General features: G+C 35.5%; 1 protein-coding gene across 1 annotated transcript in view; it reads right to left on the bottom strand.

The window, feature by feature from the left end:
• Nucleotides 1-23,494, bottom strand: part of LOC106129170 (ATP-binding cassette sub-family G member 1) — a 40,691-nt gene extending 17,197 nt beyond the window's left edge. The window contains exons 1-3 of the mRNA XM_013327660.2: nucleotides 23,276-23,494; nucleotides 17,034-17,283; nucleotides 462-579 (exon numbers count right to left, since the gene is read on the bottom strand). Coding sequence (XP_013183114.1) covers nucleotides 462-579; nucleotides 17,034-17,172 — 257 coding nt within the window. The 5' untranslated portion in view covers nucleotides 17,173-17,283; nucleotides 23,276-23,494. The remainder of the gene's footprint in view (nucleotides 1-461; nucleotides 580-17,033; nucleotides 17,284-23,275) is intronic.
• Nucleotides 23,495-24,351: the final 857 nt, after the last annotated feature.

Genomic DNA, 24,351 nt, shown 5'->3' with positions numbered 1-24,351 from the left:
ACGTTCAGCTGTACAGCTTAATGATGGAATTGAGATTCAAATAGTGACAGGTTGCTAGGTCATTGCCTGTAAGAAGAATCTCAGCTTAATAAATTAGTATACGAAACTTACAGACTAGAATAAAACAATGCTAGGATAATATTAATAACATACTCGTACATACATACATAACATAAAGTCACGCCTCTTTCTCGGAGGGGTAGGCAGAGACTACCTCTTTCCACTTGCCACGATCTCTGCATACTTACATACATACATACATAAACTCACGCCTCTTTCCCGGAGGGGTAGGCAGAGACTACCTCTTTCCACTTGCCACGATCCCTGCATACTTCCTTTGCTTCATCCACATTCATAACTCTCTTCATGCAAGCTCGGCGGTTTCGGGTACTTTTAACCTGACCCTTTACCAGGACGTCCTTAATTTGATCAAGATACGTTAATAATATAAATAAACTTACAAATATCCGGCTAGGATGTTGAGGAGCGTGGTCTTGCCAGCTCCCGAGGGACCCATGATGGCAGTCAGCTCTCCAGGCTTGAAACAGCCATTCACCCCCTTCAGGATGTCCCGGCGTTCTGCGTAAAAAAATATTATTTACTAACGTATCTTGATCGAATCACAGAAGTTCCTAGCCAAAGGGCAGGTCAAGAGTAAATTTAACCGCTTGCATGAAGAGAGTTATGAATGTGGATGAAGCGAAAGAAGTGTGTAGGGATCGTGCCGTGTGGTTCCCGGCACCAATACAAAAAAGAATAGGACCACTCCATCTCTTTCCCATGGATGTCGTAAAAGGCGACTGAGGGTTAGCTTACAAACTCGGGATTCTTTTTTTTAGGCGATAGGCTAGCAACCTATCTCTATTTGAATCTCAATTCTATCATTAAGCCAAATAGCTGAACGTGGCCATTCAGTCTTTCCAAGCCTGTTGGCTGTGTCTAGCCCGCAAGGGATATAGACATGACCATATGTATGTATGTATGTCTTGATCGAAATACAGACGTTTCTACCAAAGGGTAGGTCAAGAGTAACTTTAACCGCCGAGCTTGCATGAAGAGAGTTATGAATGTGGATGAAGCGAAAGAAGTTTGCAGGAGATCGTGGCGAATGGAAAGATATTGTCTATGCCTGCTCTTCCGGATAAGACGCATAATGTATGAGTCAGGATAGGGTCAAAGGCCATGCCTATTCATTAACTGGCTATCGCATCGCATTACACATACATTACACATGGTCTGTGATCATGATAAACCATTAGTGTTGCTGAAACGGTGATGTCACAAAATATTAAAAAAAATATAAATCAATTTAGATCACTTATTTTTTTAAAATATGTAACATTACTTTCGTAACAGGACACAAAGGTATTGATGTCAATCCGCTTCCAAAGCGCAGGTTTAGAAGAAGCGGCGGAACAAATTACACTGCAGCATTTTTACCGGACGTCAAATTACGAATATTGATCGTGGACGAATATAAATAAATATCCTAAATTATTCCTTTCTAATAATAAAGAGAAAAGATTTGTATTTTTGAATGTTTGTTTGTAACGACTAAACTCAAAAACTACTCGACTGATTTTCACTAAATTTGGCTCAGATACAGAAAATATCTTCGGGAGTAACGTTGTCTACGTTTTTTTCTGAAATTTCCCACGGGAATGAAGCCCTGCGCATAAGCAAGTGTTGTTATAAAATCACTAAAATTATTAGTCGTCGTGTGAAAAAGTGCCCGCTTGCTCATTTGACTCGTTAAAATTACAACAAAATTACTAGCAAATGTTTAATATTTTGGTTCAAACCGATGGTTATCGCGTCTGAGGTCATTGACGAAGGTCAATGACATTTTTAAGATCAAAACATTATATTTTTATACTCATACTTGTGAGTACTCCCGCGGTTTTGCCTGCGTGGAACAATGCATCCCTTTTTTATATAATAATTTGAAAAAGAAAAAGAAAATAGGACCACTCCACCTCGTTCCCATGCCGTAAAAGGCGACTAAGGGATAGGCTTATAAACTTGGGATTATTCTTTTAAGCGATGTGCTAACAACTTGTCACTATTTGAATCTCAATTCTATCATTAAACCAAACAGCCGAACTTGCCCTATCTATCTTTTAAAAACTTTTGTGTTTTATATACTTCTAATTGTAATAACACGAGATATTATATACTTTGTAGTCATTAAGGAAACGTTTGCGAAATTATTTGCTACGGTTAGTAGTACTTATAGTTACTGTAATGTTTGTGACTAAGTCATTACTAGGGTTAATAAGTTCACTCGTGTAGGCATCAAAATGATGACTTGTAATTTAAATGTGTTTATTTTTAAAGAGACATTCCATTATTTAGCAATCTGGATGATAAATGTGGCATTAGAGGTTGATAAGGACGTCCTGGTAAAGGGTCAGGTCAAGAGTACCCGAAACCGCCGAGCTTGCATGAAGAGAGTTATGAATGTGGATGAAGCGAAGGAAGTATGCAGAGATCGTGGCAAGTGGAAAGAGACTACCTCTTTGCTCTCTTCTCTGCCGACCCCTCCGGGAAAGAGGCGTGATTCTATGTATGTATGTATGTATTAGAGGTTTTTTATATTTTCTTTTCTACATTGTATTACGTATTTCGTCTATTTGCTACGTATTTATATATACTAGCTGAGCCCGCGACACCGTCCGCGTGGAACAGTTATTTTGGGCATCATTAAAGCCCTCAAGGGTCAAAAATTTTCCCGGTTTTTTCACATTTCCCATTATTTCTTCGCTCCTAATAGTTAAAGCGTGATGTTATATAGCCTAAAGCCTTCCTCGATAAATGGTCTATTCAACACAATATTTTTTTAATTCGAACAAGTAGTTCCTGAGATTTGCCCGTTCATACAAACAAACAAACTCTTTATAATATTAGTAAGCTTTATAGTATTAGTAGTTAAGTTAGGTTTTTACAAAAGAATTGTACCACTCCATCTCTTTCCCATGGATGTTGTAAAAGGCAACTAAGGGGTAGACTTATTAATGCGATTCGTTTTTTAGACGATGGGCTAGCAACCTGTCACTATTTAGGTAAATCTCAATACTATCATTAAGCCAAACAGCTGAACGTGGCCTATCAGTCTTTTGCAGACTGCTGAGATACAGACGCGACTATATGTATGTATGTATTGTTCAATTTGTACACAAAGTACTAGGAAGAACTGAAACATTACACGTAGGTATAGTAATTAAATGTTACGCAACATAAACAAGTATACAAGTTCAGTGATAGGTTAACCAGACTGTAACAAACATTAATTGGCCGGTCAAAGTCAATCTAGTAAGTAAATGAGCCGTCGTAACTTTCATTGCAATAAACATTACATAATCGTTACGGATTAGAATCTTGGACTATCTCTTGTTTTGACCTAGATAACTACTTGGTATTAATTAGCTCTTAGATCTAAGAGAAAATTATGAATTAAATGAAAATTTATACGTACATACATATGGTCACGTCTATATCCCTTGGGTAGACAGAGCCAACAGTCTTTAAGACTGATAGGCCACGCTCAGCTATTTGGCTTAATGATAGACTTGAGATTCAAATAGTGACAGGTTGTTAGCCCATCGCTTTAAAAAAGAATCCCAAGTTAATAAGCTTATCCCTTGACGATATCCATGGGAAAGAGATGGAGTGGTCCTATTCTTTTTTGTAGTAGGTACGGCACAGGTGATTGTATTTCAAATAATCTTAATAATATCATCAACATTCGTGATGAGAGATCAGGATCACAGGTAATGAGCTGACGTCACCTGTCGAAGCATAAATTGTGTTTCCGCAACTATTTGCAAGTCTGATGTGAGCTATGTGCTCGGTAGGCAGTCGCCGCATGACCTGAGTGGGTAATGAGGATAGGCAGACGTAATGTGTCATCTTCGATTTGTTTTAACATACATACATTAATATAATCACGTCTATTCCCTTGCGGGGTAGACAGAGACAACGGTCTTTTTCTTCGATTTTTTTAACATACATACATAGATACATAAAATCACGCCTCTTTCCCGGAGGGGTAGGCAGAGACTACCTCTTTAAATTTTAACCTGATTTAAAATGTAGTATTTCAGTTTTACTGAATAGTTTTTCTTGAAATGAAAGAGTTTATTTTAACTAAATACATATTGTTTTTCTTTTTAACCGCCTTTATAAAAAGTTGTTCTCATTTTGACATGTATGTTTATGAGTTTGTTTTTATGTATGTTTATGTGACCGGGATTATCTCGCGTTTCGCTGAACCGGTTTTGATGCGGTTTTGAGGAAAGTGTTTGTTACAATTAGGAGAAGGTTTTATAAATTTAACCGATTTAAAAAAAAGATAATATCGATTGTAGGCGTTTCTCCTTTTACAAAAGTTATGTTTGTTCCTAACTTCGTACGTCAATAGGTATATTTATATTATACCCATTTAAAAAGAAGGTGTTCTTTAAGTTGGTACTAAAATGTCTCGTAACGGCCTTCTAGATTCATTTTTACAAGTTTGTTACAGATAAATCTGTAGACGTAAAAGAATTTGATATAAATGCAAGGCTGAATGGTGCCGAAAAATGATATAACCTATGACACGGGCTATCTATACGTGGGGCATACGAGTATCACGCTGATACATTGCAAATAATCTATATATATAAAACTCTTCCGTTACTGAGTGACTGACTGACAGACAACGCACAGTCGAAACTACTGGTCGTAGACAGCTGAAATTTGGAATGTAGGTTCCTTGGGATATGTAGGGAAGCACTAAGAAAGGATTTTTGGAAATTCAACCCCCAAGGGGGGGGGAAAGGGGTAAAAACGTTTCTATGAAAAATCTTATTCCTTGGGTTTATAAACTTGAAACTTGGCATGAACACTTACATAGGCAAGTAAATATGTTTGACATTATAAGTTTTTTCAAACTACCCTCCAATCGTGATTGCGGGAATCTCCAATAGGGGGTGCGATTGGGTGACTGATTTATTAACGCACAGCCGAAACCGCTCGGTATAGGAGTCTGAGATTTTGAACAGAGGTTCCTTTAGTAACATAAGTGAGCACTAAGAAGGGATTTTTGAAATGTCAACCCCCAAGGGGGGGAAACGGGATAAACTGAGCCGGGGCTGCGGGAAAGTTCTAACGAGATACCGTGGCCCCGGAACGCAAAGGGCAACTGAAGGAACGAGGTGGGTTTTAGTCAGTAAAAGTCTGACACTCCCTTCCGTTCCACCCAGAGCGGGAGAGGTCATTTGATGATTTCCCATCCTTAAAAAAAAAGACTTTGTATGACAACTTTCAGTCGTCTCTTTAACATACATAATAACATACATAATTATGTACATACATGCATAACATTAATAACATCACGCCTTTTAATCCCTATTTTGTGTTAACACTACCCATACAAACAGCTACGAAATTTGTCCGCATCCATTTTCACCTAAATTCTTAACGTTAATGAGATTTACTTTTTATTATCAGGTCAACCTAATAGCCTCACATGTACGTATAACTTCGTAAGAATTTTCTTTCAACTCCTAACCGTTGAGTAGTTGTACCTTCCATCATCAGCTCATTCACATGGGATGATGACTATCAGACGCAAATACTTAAACAGATCTATGAAATTGTCAAAAACGTAATTGCCTGTAAATTTGAGGTTTGCCCTTGATTTCCCTGGAATACCATCATCAGATCCTGACTAGGTAACAACGGGACCAACTTGAAAGTATACTCTACCGAACAAAAAAAGAATCACGTAAATCGGTCCATAAATCTCGGCGTAATCGGTATGCATAAATAAAACACCCGAATTTTATTCTCTATTAACTATCACGAGTTGTCTCGATGCTCGATAGATGGCGTTGGCATCGAGATAGATCGCGCTATGGTTTCGTTACCGTCATTTAGCTAGGTAGCGTAAAATATTTTAATTTATCGTGTAATTTTAGCAGCGCCCCTAGCGGACATACGCGAAACTACATATTACACACTACAAATATTTTGATTTGAAATTATTATTCATTAGATTCATTAACTTTTAACTTGACTTATTTAATTTATTTTACTCTCTATTTCAGTTAATTTTTGATTTGTTGATTAGATTTGATATTTTTGATAGTAGGTATATTTAGTTAGTGTTGGATAAGTTTTATAGTGTGAGTTGATTTTTTAATATATTCTTCATTTTTTATTCATTTCTTTGTTACTTTATTAGTCTTAGTTAATTTCCATAGATATAGTTTTAGTTAAAAAATTTCTAATTAAAATGGTTCAAGAAATTTTGTTTGTTAATGGGAATTATATTCCTCATGCTGTGGTAGATATAGAAAAAGATGGAGCCTGTTTATATAACCGAATTACACGTGGGCGAAGCCGCGGGCGGAAAGCTAGTTGCAAATAAAAGAACAAAAAATCGGTTTCCATTTTGTTAATATTTTTTTAGTGCCTCTGGAGATATGGATAAGGGATAGGCTTTTAAACTTGGGATTCTTATATAAGGTGACGGGCTAGCAACCTGTCACTATTTGAATCTCAATTCTATCTTAAAGCCAAACTGCTGAACGTGGCGTGTCAGTCTCTTCTAGATTGTTGGCCCTGTCTACCCCGCAAGGGATATAGACGTGACTATATGTATGTATGCCTCTGGAGAGGTGCCTGGGTTCTCTGGGTAAGTCAAACTCCAATTTGACTTTTCCAAACGTTACATGGAATATAACCTAACCCATATTGAATCATGGTTCCACATACATTCATACATACATAAAGTCATGTCTATATCGCTTGCGGGGTAGACAGAGCCAACAGTCTTGACAAGACTGGAAGGCCAAGTTTAGCTATATGACTTTATATTGAAATTGAGATTGGTATAGTGACAGGTTGCTAGCCCATCGCCTACAAGAGGAATCCCAATTACATGCGACACCACATCCATGGGAAAGATTTGGAGTGGTTCTATTCTAAAGTGCTGGAAACCAGACGGCACACATCCAGTTGCCTGAATGTGCAAGTTTCGCCACGATGGCTTCCCTTAACGTAAGAGCATCATGAACAATGTGACGTCAATAAGCCATAGTTCAGATAAGCGGCATTGGTTCATGGTCGCATTAGAAATTGACATGTTAGCACCTGTCTTCTCATTCGGATATCTTTACTGTTCGACCACCAAATCTCTTCGCTTCCTCCTGGCTTTAGTCCCGGTTGCATCCTCACCACGCTGGAGAGGAGCCCGGGGTACGCCTTTGACCATGGATCCTGGATTGATGAGTCAGGTTTTTACACGAAGCGACTTTCATCAACCTTTGCAGGGGAACCTAACTAGTATTGGATCGATCATGGTTACACATCCAGTTACATGAATATGCAGGTTTCCTCACGATGTTTTCCCTCGCTGTAAGAGCATCGGTTAGTATTCAAACTAATGTAACTTCAAAAATAGTCATTGGTACATCGCCGACGTGGGATTCGAACCTGTGCCTTTCTAAGCGACACGTATTTTAACTGAGCACCTTACCGGTTCGACCATCAACGCTCTACTACATGTCAGGTAAAACATTGTCTTATAATTTTGCAAAAATCGCCACGAACTTGGCTGAATCGGAATTCTTATAACAGATCTGCACATTACAATGTAGCTTCTAAGTCCTAATTAAGTCCGGTAAAGATGAGGTATAACTGGCAGTTAATTTTAACAGATTTACAATTAACGGATAACCAATTGAGATTACAGGAAGGCGAGGAGGTACAATTCGCTAATTACTGATTATCATTTTCATTGAAATGAATTGTAATTAAGTTTTGATGGCCGTACAACTAGAGATTAAAGTCTGTGAATTTGCAATAACCCTGTCACATTCCTGGACGGGTGGTCAGAGACTATGTCTTTTTTAAATCATGGTTATTTCGTTCGTTAATTCGAGCGGTTTTGTGTACTTTAGAATAGGACCACTCCATCTCTTTCCCATGGATGTCGTTAAAGCAGACTAAGGGATAGCTAATAAACTTTGGATCATCTTTAAGGGATTGCCCTGTATGTATGCTTAGATCTTTAAAACTACACGACGGATTTTGATGCAATTTTTTTAATAGAAAGAGAGATTCAAGTGAAAGGTTTATATGTATAAATGTTATCCGTGTAAAGCCGGGGCGGGTCGCTAGTATCTCATAAAGAGTCGTTGGTAGATGGTCGGGTTTGGAACCTGTGTATAGGCGCGTTACGTATTTTATTCGGCGTCCGAACCGTTCGGCCAACGACCGCTTCGTTTAAAATGATTTACAAACTTTCTAATGACATCAACAATCTGATGATAAGGTGCTAGTGTAGCATTTTCAAGTTATTCAGACTTTGTTCCTTAAAAATTTGATGATTATAATGTTTTTAGGTTAGGTAACAGCTTCAAATGAAAATTGCATGTTTGCACAATTACCGCTGGGTAAGATGTCTGAATTTCGTCACGACGGTAAATTGTTTATTCAATAATTTATTTCCATACGCTAAACATTGTGTATAGTTATTGTTGTCTTCTAGTTTTTTCTGACGATTTTTTTCGCTATATTATTTTATATCTATACTAGATGTGCCCACGACTTCGTCGGCGTAGAATAGTTATTTTGGGCATTATTGAAGCCTTCAAGGATAAATAATTTTCCCCGTTTTTTCACATTTTCCATTATATCTTTGCTCCTTATAGTTGCAGCGTGATGTTTATAGCCTTAAGCCTTCCTCGATAAATGGTGTATTCAACGCTAAAAGAATTTTTCAATTCGAACCAGTTTCAAACAAACAAACAAACTCTTCAGCTTTATAATATTAGTATAGATATACTGTGACTTTATGACTGTGATTAAACGAAAAACGTTCAGCTGAAAAAAATACACATTAAAAGTTTGAAATTTGTTGTTTATTCAGGGAGAGTAAGAGCCATTTAGAGTGGATTTCCCGAAATCCCCACGGGGACAGAGAGTAGCACAATTTCACGTTTACGAAGTCGAAGATTAGAGCCAGTTTAATAACTTTTATTTGTTTATTTCTTTTCTTACCAAAAACATACAAAGACACAATACATTTTTACTACCTACTTTTGAATCTCAAAGCCACTAATGAACATGATTTTACTGTAATTTTAAGACCGTTGGCTCACTCTATCCCGCAACGGATTTAGACGTAACAATATGTAAGTAAGGACGAAATAGACTTTTTCTTCTTTAGCCAATGTAACGATAATACATGGATATATTATTTTAAAATTGCGAGCCCAACAGGATTCACATTGTACCTATTTACAAGCAGTAAATGTAATTTAACTGGTGTATTTTATGATATGCAATAAAGATTTTGAATTGAATTGAAATTATATGTGGGTTTACTGTATATTTATGTAAGTAGTTTTATCAAACGTAGTTCTTATATACATAATTATACATACATAGGAGTACAAACATCTACTCGGAAGCTAATAAATATTCTTAAGCTTATCCCTTATCTGAATCCATATCTAGCGATGTATTACTTCTTAGTATAGTGTGGGTAATGAATTAATTTATAGTTGTGCATTGTACAATTCACTACGAATATTTGCCGTGTGGGTTTTGAGAAAAAAAGATAATATATTTTTACACATTTCCCTGCATTTCAAGAAATGTAATTTTCATTACCGAGCTGATTTTAGGAAACCTGCACATTCAGAACACCATGATGATGATGAAGGTGGTGATATGGGTCAGGATTATCCACAAAAGTTGCGGAGGTCAGATGGAATTGATAAGTAGAAAAACCAAAGCGGAAACTTAATCGTAAGAACTAATGTACTTAATTCAGAAAAGAGTCATAAGTACCTAATTGGTCGCGGTAATATTTGAACCTGTGTATCATGCTTATTTAGTCGGACACATTAACCTATCGGCCACCGGCAGTTTCGACATACACTCCACTCTTAATAACCATGCTGAATCGATGTAATGTCAAGGCGATTCTAATCAATGATAACATGTGACGTCAGAATGGTCAATGGAAAATCATTGCCACATATAGATATGGTCAGTATGGACACAAGCATTTTGAAATTTTACATTTGACATAATAATAATGTGATATATGCGACAGAATGGATGTCGCAACATGTACAATTGAATGCACAAGTGTTATCGAGAATCTGTTAAAAAGGTAAAGTGACTGACATAATCTGACGAACAGTTTTGTAGAGATTAAAAAATATATGAAGTAAAATCTGTCAAAAATGTAAAATCTGTAGTGAAAACTGAATCTCTGATTAAAAGGAAAGTGAAAGAAGCCCGCGTACATATATTTTGCTTCTTCTTAAGCGCCAACGGATTTTTTTTTCAGTTTTTGTATTCAATTTGTCAGTATTACAAATCCACAAATGGAAATGCCGTTTTCTGTGACATCCATTTTGATATTAATGTCTGCAATTCCAAATTCAAATGTCTCAATTACATTTTTCTTGTTAAACCGCCTTTAAAATGAAAAAGATGGTTTTCAGTTTAACCTGTATATATAAATACATTCGCTGAACCTGATTTTGATGCGGTTTTCAGGAAGGTGATTTTTACACTTAGGAGGTTATAGAAATCTAACCAACTATGAAAAATGGAGGATGTCGATTGGAGGCGGTTCTATGTACAGTACTGTAAAAAAGTTTTTATTTTGTTTCAAAAATATTTTCTCATCGCCTGTACCACGCTATCTAACGTTTACGCAGTACAATATGATTAGCGGATTTTGGCTCACTCATTCTATTCCTTGACACGGTTCCACGACAAATGTCCAAATTTTACCTGTTTGTATGTTTGGTAACGTTTGGCCACGTGTTGAGACACGTTTTTTTTTTCTTGTATGCGTTTCTGTCACGTGTTTGATAAAGAGGCTCGTAAAAGCTGAATATTCATATCTTGGTGGCCGCTGGTTGTTTAAAACTGTAGTGTTTTTTTTTTTTTATTTAATGGATACAATTTATTCTCTCGTCCACATTTCTATTCTAATTATAACTTTGAATATTGACAGTTTGGAAACTTTGTTTTATTTGACGTCAAAAACATGAAAAAAAAACATTTTGGAATTTGAATTTGAATAAATACTCTCTCAAAACTTAGTAGGTTTTCTGCGCTACGGATTTCCTTATAACAAACATACGAATTAATAATTGCATCTAATTTTATTTTTTATTTCAAATTCATAATTTTTATTCATTATTATTGGATACTATCATATCGCTTAATAATTGTCCAATCATCTCATCATTGGTTGACGTTAAATAAATTACTTAAAACTAAGTTTACTGCCGCTTTCAAAGCGTCAGTGCAGAAGAAGCGGTAACAAACTGCACTGCAGCATTTTCTTCTTATTTTAAAGGTTTTAAATATTTTGATGTTAGAAATGGAAAAGTGTAAAGGTCGAGATTTGAAATTCGTCATGTAGGTTCCAAATGTGGTTTAGAGGTGAACTAAGATAGGATTTCTCGGGATTCCCGCGGGAAGGGAAATTAACTGGTATTTCGATTTGCGCGAATCCGTGGTTTCCAATAAAGAGGAACACAGAACAACAGCCCAAAATAAAATCCACTAACCCTAGAAATTAAAATAAAGTATTTAAAAAAACCTAATTTCTAAAATAATATTTTTTACTCTCAATTAAAAGAATGCTGGAAATAGAAATAATTTGACATTGAATTGTATCGGCCACACAGAAGGTCATAAGTCAAATTGGGTCAAAGATTATACAAGGTGATCACGGAGCGATTAGTTTACTGATTTCTGTCTTAACATTCGTAAAGTTAACTGGTAACATCGTGTTACGTCATAGTGAGGGTTTAGTTACGGCTTGCCCTACGGTTAATAACCATATTATACAATACTAGCTACGCCCACGACTTTGTCCGCGTGGAATAGTTATTATGGGCATCATTGCAGCCTTCAAGGATGAATAACTTTCCCCGTTTTTTTTCACATTTTCCATTATTCCTTTGCTCCTTATAGTTGCAGCGTGATGTTTTACAGCCTAAAGCCTTCGTCGATAAATGGTCTATTCGACGCAAGAAGAATTTTTCAATTCGGACCAGTAGCTCCTGAGATTAGCGCGTTTAAACAAACAAACTCTTCAGCTTTATAATATTAGTATAGATTAGACTTGGTAAGCTAAACTATGCCATAAGTAACTAAGTATTATAAAGAAAGGAATTCTTTTTGTTAGCGATGGGGTCATAATTAAGTCATAAAGCTGAATGTGGCCTTGAAAAACAGAACAGTCTTGAAAAGACTAAAGTTTTTGTAAAACTATTAGGTCGGTTTATCCCGTAAAAGATAAAAACGAGATTATATGTATGTATATTTCAGAAGTTTCATAAAATGTATTATTTATCAGTAAACTTATCTTCCAAAACGTTTTTGAGTGAAAGTATTGATTTTGGCGCTCAGTATTTCTCTAGTTGCTGGGATAGTATTCTTATTTTTGCCATCGGTGATTTAAACATGACGATATTTATATACATACATATAAATGGATAATAATAAATAATCATGATAAATGATTATATATGTGCTGGCACTAATATAAAAAAGAATAGGACCACGCTATCTCTTTCCCATGGATATCGTAAGAGGCGACTAAGGATTATGCTTATAAACTTGGGATTATTCTTTCAGGCGATGGGCAAGCAATCTGTCACTATTTGAATCTCAATTCTATCATTAAGCCAAAAGAATAGTTTTATTTTATTTTATGCTTATTGACGTCACACTTAAATCTAATTATAACTACTGCCGCTTCCTAAGCGCACGTAGAAGAAGCGGCGGAACAAACTGCACCGCAGCATTTTCACCGGACGTCAATTTACAAATATAGATCATCTTAAATCTAAATCGTGTCCGAATGTAATACCTTCATTAAATTATGTTTAGTGTTGTTGATGATTCTAGTCGACATCAACAAAATAGGAGAGAATGGTTACACCACCAAATGTCAAAGCTGGCTGGCTGGTGTCGAAAGCCTCCGTGACGTAGGAATCGAACCGGAATACTCGTATTTTGCAACCGTTTGTGTTATTCGGATTACGTATAGATGTATAATGAGAGTCGAACTGTCGTAATTTGATAAGGTTTTAGAATTGGCAGGTTTTTGTTTAGTTAAAGATACTAATATATTGACAGGAATAGAAAAGGGAATGCCGTCCGCGACTTCGTACGCGTGGAATCAATCCCGCGGGAACTCCGGAATAAAAAGTATATGTTAAAAGCCTATATGTTATTCTGGGTCTTCAGATACCTACATACCAAATTTCATCGTAATCGGTTCAGTAGTTTTTGCGTGAAAGAGTAACAAACATCCATACTGACATCCTGACATACTCACAAACTTTTGCATTCATAATATTAATAGGAAGAAATTAGGATGTATGGAGGATGAATGAAAGCAGGTTGACTAAGATAAATGTGCCGTGTGATTTCCGGCACTTGTAAAACCGAGTGGTTATCCGAGTGGTAATATAAGTCTATCCCTTGGTCGCGTTATACGACATCCTTGGGAAATAAATGGAGTTATTTATTTCCTAAGGATGTCGTATAACGCGACTAATGGATAGACTTATATACTTCGGAATCCTCTTGTTCTTTTATGAGAATAAATTTCTTTAATTGTAAAAAGTCTTCAGTTTGTCCGCGGGCTCTGTCTGCTAAGTAAGAAATAAAAATAAAAATTTTATACATACATATAGTCACGTCTATATCCCTTACGGGGTAGACAGAGCCAATAGTCCCGAAAAGACTGAATGGCCACGTTCAGCTGCTCGACTTAATGATGGATGATTGAGATCCAAATAGGTTTATTAGGTTGCTAGCCCATCGCCTAAAAAAAGGATCGCAATTTTATAAGCCTATCCCTTAGTCGCCTTTTACGACATTCATGGGAAAGAGATGGAGTGGTCCTATTCTTTTTTGTATTGGTGCCGGGAACCACACGGCAATAAAAAATTAATTAGATTTTTAATTTACAAGGACATCCCCGATTTTTTCAAAGTATGTTCGTCTTGGCCTTCCCTTTCCAATATTCCCGTTCACTCTCCTTGTATATTTTCTTAGTCGTACATACATACAGTACGTCTACATTTCTTGCGGGGCAGACAGAGCCAACAGACTTGAATAATGTCAAAATGCCACGTTCAGCTGTTTGGTTTGATTTGATAGAATTGAGATTCAAATAGTGACAGGTTGCTAGCTCATCGCCTCTAAGAGGTATCCAAAATTTATAAGTCTATCCCTTAGTCGCCTTTACGTTAACCATTGTAAAGGAAGTGGTTTATTCTTAAGTGCACGGGAATCACACAGCACATGATTGTAATGAGTTCTCAAAAACCCAATTTATAAGGCAAAGAAATATATAATAGAGTGCTTCTTAAAACCACAAGCGATTGTAGCGAGAATTGCTGATTGACTTTGTAATCTGACTTTAGTAATGGCTTGTCTCATTGACGTCATTGAAATTCGTCTTACCTGTTGGGAACTGGTGAACCTACTTGTAAACAAAGGTGTATTAGTATTGTATAATATATCCGGCACCGATAAAAAAAGAGAATAGGATCACGTTCCCATGGATGTCGTTAAAGGCGACAAAGGGATGTGCTTATAAATTTGTGATTCTTGTTTTAGGCGATGGGCTAGAAATATAATTATGTGTTTTTATTATTTTTCTCCTTATTATTTTCATACATACATACATACATATGGTCACGTCTATATCCCTTGCGGGGTAGACAGTCTTGAAAATAGTGAATGTCCACAAATATTTGGCTTATTGATAGAATTGAGATTTAAATAGTGATACGTTGCTAACCCAACGCCTAAAAAAGAATCCAAAGTTTGTAAGCCTATCCCTTAGTCGCTTTTTACGACATCCATGGGAAAGAGATGGAGTCGTCCTATTCTTTTTTGTATTGGTGTATGTCGTGTGGTTCCCGGCACCACACGACATACACGGTTTTTCTTTTCATAGTTTAATTATCATTGTTCAGTGAAAATTGAAATCAATAAGACAATAACACGGTTTCAATCTGGTTCAATCAGTACTTTCAATTGTAGTAATTGATGTTAAAAAAGGAGTCTAGAATTCTGAAGTAGGTCACTAGGTCGACATTCGACATGTAAAGTTACCAGTTCACTTACTGTTTGTTCGTATGTTTGTCCAAAAATGCATATCAGCAATTAAACTTTATTTTTTTTCTTAAAAGAACATTTTATTGGGTAACTTAATAAAGATAAAATCCGTGTCCCTGGCTCTTTAGAATAGGACCACTCCATCTCATTCCAATGGATGTCGTAAAAGCGACTAAGGCATAGGCTTATAAACTTGGAATCCCTCTTGTAGGGCGTTTGAATCTCAATTCTATCATGAAGCCGTACAGCTGAGCGTTGCCTTTCAGAATTTTTAAACTGTGACTCTATCTTACCCTGAGGTCTACAGCGTTACGAATAAGAACTTGATTATATGTATGTATTTTGGATAAAGTTAATAAGCAGAGATGAATGTCGAAAGTTTATCTAAACAAAATTTTATTCAAATCAGACCAACGGTTTAGCCGTTAAAGTGTTACAGGCAAACAGAAAGACTTTCGTTTATATTATATTATATTAGTATTGAATGAAAGAAAGTAATTATGGATTATAGCAAAAAAACAGGTTATTTTAAATTCTATTAATTTTTTATCACAAAAATCGAAATAATATAGGAGTAACTCCGATTTTTATGTTTTTTCAAGAAACAGATGTATCTATCAATATCGCTTAACTTCATTTACGTACAAAAGATTTATAGGTAACGATGGACGTACTGGTAATCGCCCATTGTGTCACAAATTTATTGAAGGAATCGTAAAAATTCCAATATCAGTAATATAGGTCAGACGTTAATTAATATAAATAGTAAATATATTGTACAAATATAGATACTAATGCAACCAGTATTAAAACTTAGGGACGCAGTATGTCAGTCTATGATAGTGACTCATGATATGCCCAATAAAGAACAGATTGTTCCATGATCTTATTGTCTTTGCATAATCATATACAGTCACGTCTTTATCCCGTGCGGGGTAGACAGAGAAAACAGCATTGAAAAGAATAAAAGACCACGTTTAGCTCTAATTGCTAAATTATAGAATTGACATTGACAGGTTAACAATTTAATTTTATATTCAAATTTTATATTAGTTAAGGCAACGTCTATGGTCTATAACTCGACTGTGATAGAAGGAGGGTTATTTGTAAATTGAAGTCATCGCAGTGTAGTTTGTTTCATTGCTACTTCTACAGCCGCGCATTTGAAGCCGTAGTAATTTATGTGTAATGCTTAACGTCGACTTAATTGCTTTAACGAGTATGAGTATTCACTGTTGTTTTAATTACATATCTGCTTAAAAAAATTAAATTAATAAAATGTTTGTTTTATAAACAATTTAATATACGAGAATTCAGTTTTCTGTGGTTACGCCTATTCTTTTTAGTTCCTTTGTCAAGTTTGAGACACACAAATACACTTGGCGAGGAAATTCACTTGTGTTTTTCCTCGAATCGTACTTATATTTAGAGCGCTATGACGTATGTTGATAAATAAATATGTATCAGTAAATTTAATAATGTCTTCAACTATTGCTTTGCCCATTGTTTCACTAAAATTGCTTCACCGAAAGAGCATAGTCAACGAGTAGACATAATGTAGATACACCTAAGAACATACATACATATAATCACGTCTATATCCCTTACGGGGTAGACAGAGCCATAAGTCCCGAAAAGACTGAATGGCCACTTTCAGCTGCTCTGTTTAATGATGGAATTGGGATCCAAATAGGTTGCTAGCCCATCGCCTAAAAAAAAGGATCGCATTTTATAAGCCTATCCCTCAGTCGCCTTTTACGACATCCATGGGAAAGAGATGGAGTGGTCCTATTCCTTTTTTGTATTGGTGCCGGGAACCACACGGCACACCCAGGAATTAAACAATAAATAAATTAAGAGCTCACCATATCTCAGTCGGTTTACGGTGAATATGTTCATAGAGCAAGTGATATTCTTGAACTCCAATTCCACCGTAGACCTCGGCAGGAGAGGAACCACGTTGTTGTTGCCATGTCCAGACAAGTTATCTTGGATCTTCGTCATATTCAGTCAGTTGTTACAACAAATCACTTGTAAAATGTTCCGTTGTATTGTCATTCCCGATCTAGTTGACGTGTCTAGTGTATTTTATGTCTATGTACGTTCCATTCGAGTCTGGAAAGAAACAGTATTGTTAGTAAATAGGTAATCTTAATTATATTTATAGTAATCATTGGTCATTATATGGTCAATATCCTCGTGTTAGTCCCGGTTGTGTGTGACGTCATAACTTCAAAATTAAAAAAAAAACACAATATTTTTTTATTCATTATTGTAGGATAGTACATATCGCTTAATAATAGTCAAATCTTTTGATTTCACAACATTGGTTGACGTTAAATAAATTACTTAAACCTAAGTTAACTGCCGATTCAAGGTGTCAGTGCAGAATAAGCGGTAACAAACTGCACTGCAGCATTTTCTTCAACAACGTCAACTTCGCAACTATCCAAACTTAGAATAAAAATGTGGACGAGAGAATATATTGTTCAGATTAATTTATTTATACAAGATTGAAAAAAATTTATATTATATTTTTTTAATGGATTATAAACATATATTTTATCTTCATTATCAGTATCTGGAGAATTGTATTGTAACAGGTATTGAGTGGATGAATGAAGTTTCGCAAAAATCTATTCTAGGGCACCGGTCAAGAATATTCTAGCTGATTTTGCTATAGTTCTAAATAGCTAACGAAGCAGAACCTATGCAAACATGATGATGAGTTCTATCAACTGTTAATAGATGTGACGCCATCTTTGTAATTGCGATAAAAAAATAGCGCAACTTTATTACTTTTTATATTGATGTGTAACTTTCGCTTTCATAAAAACATTTGTAAGTATATTACTAGAGGCAGCCCGCGACTTCGTTCGCGTGGAAACCCTATCATAACTTAACAATCAATCCCGCGGGAGCTCCGGGATTAAAAGTAGCCTATATGTTATTCTGGGTCTTCAGCTACCTCTACATACCAAATTTCATCGTAATCGGTTTAGTATTTTTTGCGTGAAAGAGTAACTGACATCCTGACATACTCACAAACTCTCACATTTATAATATTAGTAGGATTTGTTTTTATAACCGACTAGCTGTGCACGCGACTTCGTCCGCGGGGAATAGTTAATTTGGGCATCATTGAAGCCCTCAAGGAGGAATAATTTTACCCGTTTTATTCACATTTTCCATTATTTCTTCGCTACTTATAGTTGCAGCGTAATGTTATGTAGCCTAAAGCCTTTCTCGTTAAACGGTCTATTAAACACAAAAATAATTTTAAAATTCGAGCCAGTAGTTTCTGAGATTAGCGCGTTCAAACAAACAAACCAACAAACTCTTCAGCTTTATAATATTAGTATAGATATAACATGATTCGAACGAACAGTGCAGTGTGGTTCCCGGCACCAATACAAAAAAAATGGGACCACTCCATCTCTTTCCCATGGATGTCGTAAAAGGCGAACTGATAATTACACACGCCACTCTTCAATTGCGTTAAAAAATCGCGCAACTTTTCATATTTATGTGCAACTTTCGCTTACAATATACAAATACGTGTGTCGTAAATGGCGATTATAGAAATATCAATTGACTTTGGAAGCCATCTTGCTGGGCACAGAGCACTGAAGAGCTGAACAGTGCAGTGCTCTGTGTTATTGACATTTGGATGTCAGCCAACAGTGCAGCGGTGTATGTTTGAGATACGATGTCATAGATATACTCGTATTGATCCACGCATTAGTATTTTGGGAAAATATTCATACATATATACATATACATATAAGGGATAGGCTTGCAAACTTAGGATTCTTTTTTTAGGCAATGGGCTATCAACCTGTCACTATTTGAATCTCAATTCTCATCATTAAGCCAAATAGCTGAACGTGGACATTCAGTCTTTTCAAGACTGTTGGCTCTGTCTACCCCGCAAGGGAAATAGACGTGATTATATGTATGTATGTATATATATACTCACGTCGTCTATATCCCTTGCGGGGTAGACAGCAGTCTTGAAAAGATTTAGTCTTAAGTCCACGTTCAGCTGTATGTCTATATAATAATATTATGTGAAAATTTTAAACGTCTTCCTGTTACTGTTATTAAATGTTGAGCAAAAGAAAATACGGAATACACACGTTTATTTTATGGGATTAATATTATTTTTTAATTTTTTGTACGTATTAGTTGTTATAGCTGCAACGGAAATACTTAAATTGTAAAAAAAATCACCTTTCTAGCTATCACGGTTTATGAGATACAGTCTGGTGACAGATAAACGGACGGACAGACAGCAGAGTCTTAGTCATAGTCCCGTCTTTACCTTTTAGACACAGAACCTTAAAAGCAATCTTTACAAACCCCAAAAAAAAATCTAAACTCTTTACCATACTTGTGTAAACAAATTAAAGAGTGATAAATTTGTTGTTAATAACAATTAGTTAATTGCTAAACATTTTTGTTAATGTACTAATACAGGTGTGTTCATTAAAAATACGTGAAACTAATACTATGTTGTTAGCATAATAAAGGATGTTGCAAATATTCGACTAATTATACATCATTATCGGATGTTTTTCTATCCTTTTTCGGAGGAAAGAAACGTTTGTATTCATGGTTATAATTTCCTTATAATTCGTCAAAAGATTATTATGAGGTGAGGGAAAACATCGTGAGGAAACCTGCACGGTTATTTTTTAATTTAATTTAATATTGGATTACAAACTTGGGATACTTTTTTAGGCGATGAGCTAGCAACCTGTCACTGTTTGAATCTCAATTATATCATTAAGCCGAGCATCTGAACGTGGCCATTCAGTCTTTTCGGGACTGTTGGCTCTGTCTACCCCGCAAGGGATATAGACGTGACTATATGTATGTCAATTAAATTACAATAATTAAATATGAATGATTCTAACTTTTCTGATTTTGTCTGATTGTCTTTGGTGTGAGCTGAACTTTCAACCATAACTATGAATCAATACTAGTATAATAAAGAGAAAAGATTTTTATTTTTGTTTGGCAAACTCAAAAACTACGGTACCGATTTTGATGTGATTTGACACAGACTTAGAAAAAAAACTTTTAGGAGTAACATAGGCTACTTTTATTTGGCAATTTTCAGGGAAAGCGCGGCGCAGAAGCTAGAAGGCAGTATGAGACATACGACTGTCTCTTTAGGGCTCATTCATACATACATGTAATCACGTCTTTATCCCTTGCGGAGTCGACAGAGCCTACAGTCTTGTAACAACTAAAACTCCACGTTCACCATAATGATACAAATAAGATTCAAATAGTGACAGGTTGCTGGCCCATCGCCTAAAAGATGAATCCCAAGTTTATAAGCCTATCTATCCCTTAGTCGCCTTTTTGACATCAATGAGAAAAAGATGGGAGTGGTAAAAGGATAGGTCCTTTTTTTTATTGGCGCCGGGAACCACACGGCAATTATTGTAAATCCTCTGATTAATTTGTTTATTTTCCTCAATCTCTCCGTGGTTGTAAATTTGATAAAAAGAGATCGTTGCACTTGTAAAGTATAAATGCCGAGCGGATTCCGACCCTCTCGTCCTTGCCTTGGAAAAGGTGAAAATATCAGAAGTTAACGAACTGATGCAGGGAATGATGTGATAGGAAACCAATAATTTACAATTACTCAAAGTACAGGAAAATTTACAGAAACTTGATTTGGACATAAATAATGTACAGTCAATTGCAGAGACACTTGAGCGGGCTTTGGTTTTGGATTGTATGAATAGGAGTATAAGTTTCTTAGCAGTAGACTGTACATGTCAACATCCAAGAAATCCCACCCAAACTTGTACGAATCACACTTAAATTGTAATAAAAATTGAAAGTTAAAAATTAGTAGATAGTAAATTTTGTACCTACGAGTAGCCCGCGCGGCTCCGAACGCGTTAAACGAAAAATCCCATTAATTCCTGTTCCCACGGGAATTTAAGGTAATCCTCTCTAAGTGCACCCGTAGACCACATAAGAAACCTTCATGCCAATTTTCAAGTTACAAGAATCAGTCGTTTGAGCTGTGTGTTGTCTGTCAGTCAGTAACGTAAAAGTCTTACATAATATTTAGGAAGATGAAATTAATATTCTTTTATGAAAGTGTAAGTGCCATGCGGGTCCCGGCACCAATGAAAATATCCTTGCGGGGTAGACAGAGCCAATAGTCTTGGAAAGACTGAAAGTTGTATGGCTAAATGATGGAAATGAGATTTAAATAATGACATATTTCTAGCCCTTTGCCTATGTATAAGAAGAATCCCAAGATTATAAGCCATCCCCTTAGTTGCCTTTTACAACATCCATAGGAAAGATATGGAATGGTCCTATTCTTAAATGGCGCGAACCACACGGCACTTTTTTAGGATTATAATTTAGCTCCTCCTTGAAGTGTTTACGTAAACTCGAACAAAAAATACATTTCTACTTAACTTTGAATTATTTTTACATTACTCGTATATCTTAAGAACATGAATATTTATTTGTCATTTCGTTCATAGAAAAATGGCACAACTAATAGTTGATCTAATGCGCAGAGTAATATAGTTCATTTTAGTCTGAACATTCACTGGTTGGCAAACGGAGTTTTATTTTTTTGAGATAAGAAGAATGGTTCACATAATAGGCGTACGCGCATACCATAATCGGTGTCAAAGCAGGTAGAAGCGAGAATTAGTTCCAAAGGGCGATTACTACTGGTATTTTTATTAATTTTGCCGTGTAGTTCCCGGCACCAATAGAAAAAAGAATAGGACCACTCCATCTCTTTCCCATGGATGTCGTAAAAGGCGACTAAGGGGTAGGCTTATAAATTTGGGATTCTTCTTTTAGGCGATGGGCTAGCAACCTGTCACTATTTGAATCTCAATTCCATCTTAAAGCCAAACAGCTAAACGTGGCCTGTTAGTCTTTACAAGACTGTTGGCTCTGTCTATCCCGCAAGGGATATAGACGTGATTATATGATGTATGTGTGTATGTTGCCGTGACTAAGTTTTTATTGTTGAATTTACTTTTGTAACATAGTTAAGTTAAACTAATTACTGACTACTTACTGTTTTGAAGTTATTTTAGTGTTAATGAAAATTATGTTAATTTTGGTCCACTATTTATAAGTTAGTTTTAAGTAAACAAAAATATGGCTTACATAAAAATTAGTTAAAAACAAGTAGATCATTGTTTCAGATTTTTTTAATAACTCAAGGGGTAAAGATGTAACAATATGTTTCTTTGAGCATATTAAAACATCTTACTCGTAGATAGATAGACTCTTTATTGCACCATAAGAAAAAGTAAAACAGAAAAAAAAACACAGGCAATGAGGTACAAAGGCGGACTTATCGCTAAAGCAATCTCTTCCAGTCAACCTCAGGGTGGGAGGAAATTTAAATAGAAAGGCGATAGTTAGTTTAACTTAGAACAGTTTTTTAGTTAGTTATATACCCATTCACATTTTTTTATGTAGACAATGTGCATTCGTCCACGATTTAGATTTAAGAGATCTATCTGTATTTATTAATTGACGTCCGGTAAAAATGCTGCAGTGTAGTTTGTTATGCTTCTTCTACACATGCGTTTTGGAAGCGGTAGTAGATAGATATAATTAGATTAGAGTTATGTGACGTCAATAAGTGATACCTTGTATCCAATTTTGAAAATAAAATTATTTTTTTCTATTCATCACTTTTACGGGTCTTTGGTTTATTGACAGTTATAATTTATCTACCTGATATTTATCAAACGTAATTTCTAATGAGTGACCTTTCACTTAAATACTTACAAAATTATCGATGTCAATACAATCTATTGATAATAATTATTTCTATCGCTACAGGGACCTTGTAGAAACTTTCCTACATAACATGAAATTACTTATCGATGTTTAGGCAAATGTTTACTATCACTCAACATTGATAAAAATAGGTAACAGAAAACTTTAAAAAGAAATACTATTTCATCAAATTTTATGCTTAAATTTACTCCATTACAATTATTTATTTTTAGGTTTAGTTTAAATATAATTACTTAATCTCTATTTTGTTTTAACGCACTCGAGCTAAGGTTACCATTAAACATAATCTTACCTCAAAGAAGTACTCTCAAATCCGGTGAAAGTTTGTAAACTATCAACTGTTAGGCAAATACACTTATAATTTTAATAAAAAAATATTAAAACAACGTTTAAAAATAATAATTTTACAATTTTTGTCTAATAATGTTTATTCACCCGCATTAACCGTGTAAATAAAACGCAACAGGTCAATAGCGATAACAAAACGCTGAGGTGCGCGTGCGCTGCCTTCTCGACGCTCAGTGCTACTGGCGCGTTCGTTTCGGCCCGAACAAAACATTTCGAACGTAATCAAAGTTTGGAATTTAAGCCTCTCATACACTGAGCTGTAATATATGTTAATATGTCATGCTATATTTTGTAAGAATTAAATTGGTTATAAGTCAAAATAGCTATTTATATAAAGCAACGCATATTAAGACAAACTTATAGTATTGCATATTACAACAAAGTTACAGATTATTACTAGTGGTAAATAAATCCCAAAATACGCGGAAAGATTAAAGTACAAACCATGAAATTAAAATCTAAGGAACTCATTTTCACTATATGATATCACACGTCCGGTTGAAAATAAATTTTTAGTGATCCATTTGCTTAAGCGTATTTTTTTATTATAATTGCCTACCCGTAATTATTGTTAAGCTAAAATTTATAATGTGATTTTTAGAAACCGATTTTGTGTCGTCAACCATAATTTGATGCAAAAATATCTATGTTATTAAAATAACCCTGTTTATCACAAAAAAGCACGACATATTAATATATTTTCAAGTTAGATGTGTGACAAGCTTTAAGATTACATCGTGGCTTCTATGTCATCAAATCTGTCGACATGAGTGCGTCTCAATAAAAGTGTCAAAATTTATGATATTTTTACGATAGTATTGAAATGTTGTCAAAAAATCCCTCAATACGCTATGAGTTCGTCGAGTCGTGGAATGGACTTAATATAACGAACACAACATTACAATTCTCACCCAATCCAGGGTCCATGGTCAAAGGCATACCCTGGATTCCTCTCCAGAGAACTGACGATGCAACCAGGACTAAAGCCAGGAGGTAGAAGAACATGACAAATCTTAACTT

The sequence above is a fragment of the Amyelois transitella genome, chromosome 14, assembly GCF_032362555.1.
Source record: "Amyelois transitella isolate CPQ chromosome 14, ilAmyTran1.1, whole genome shotgun sequence".
Lineage (NCBI taxonomy): Eukaryota > Metazoa > Arthropoda > Insecta > Lepidoptera > Pyralidae > Amyelois > Amyelois transitella.
This window is presented reverse-complemented; position numbering and strand designations above follow the sequence as displayed.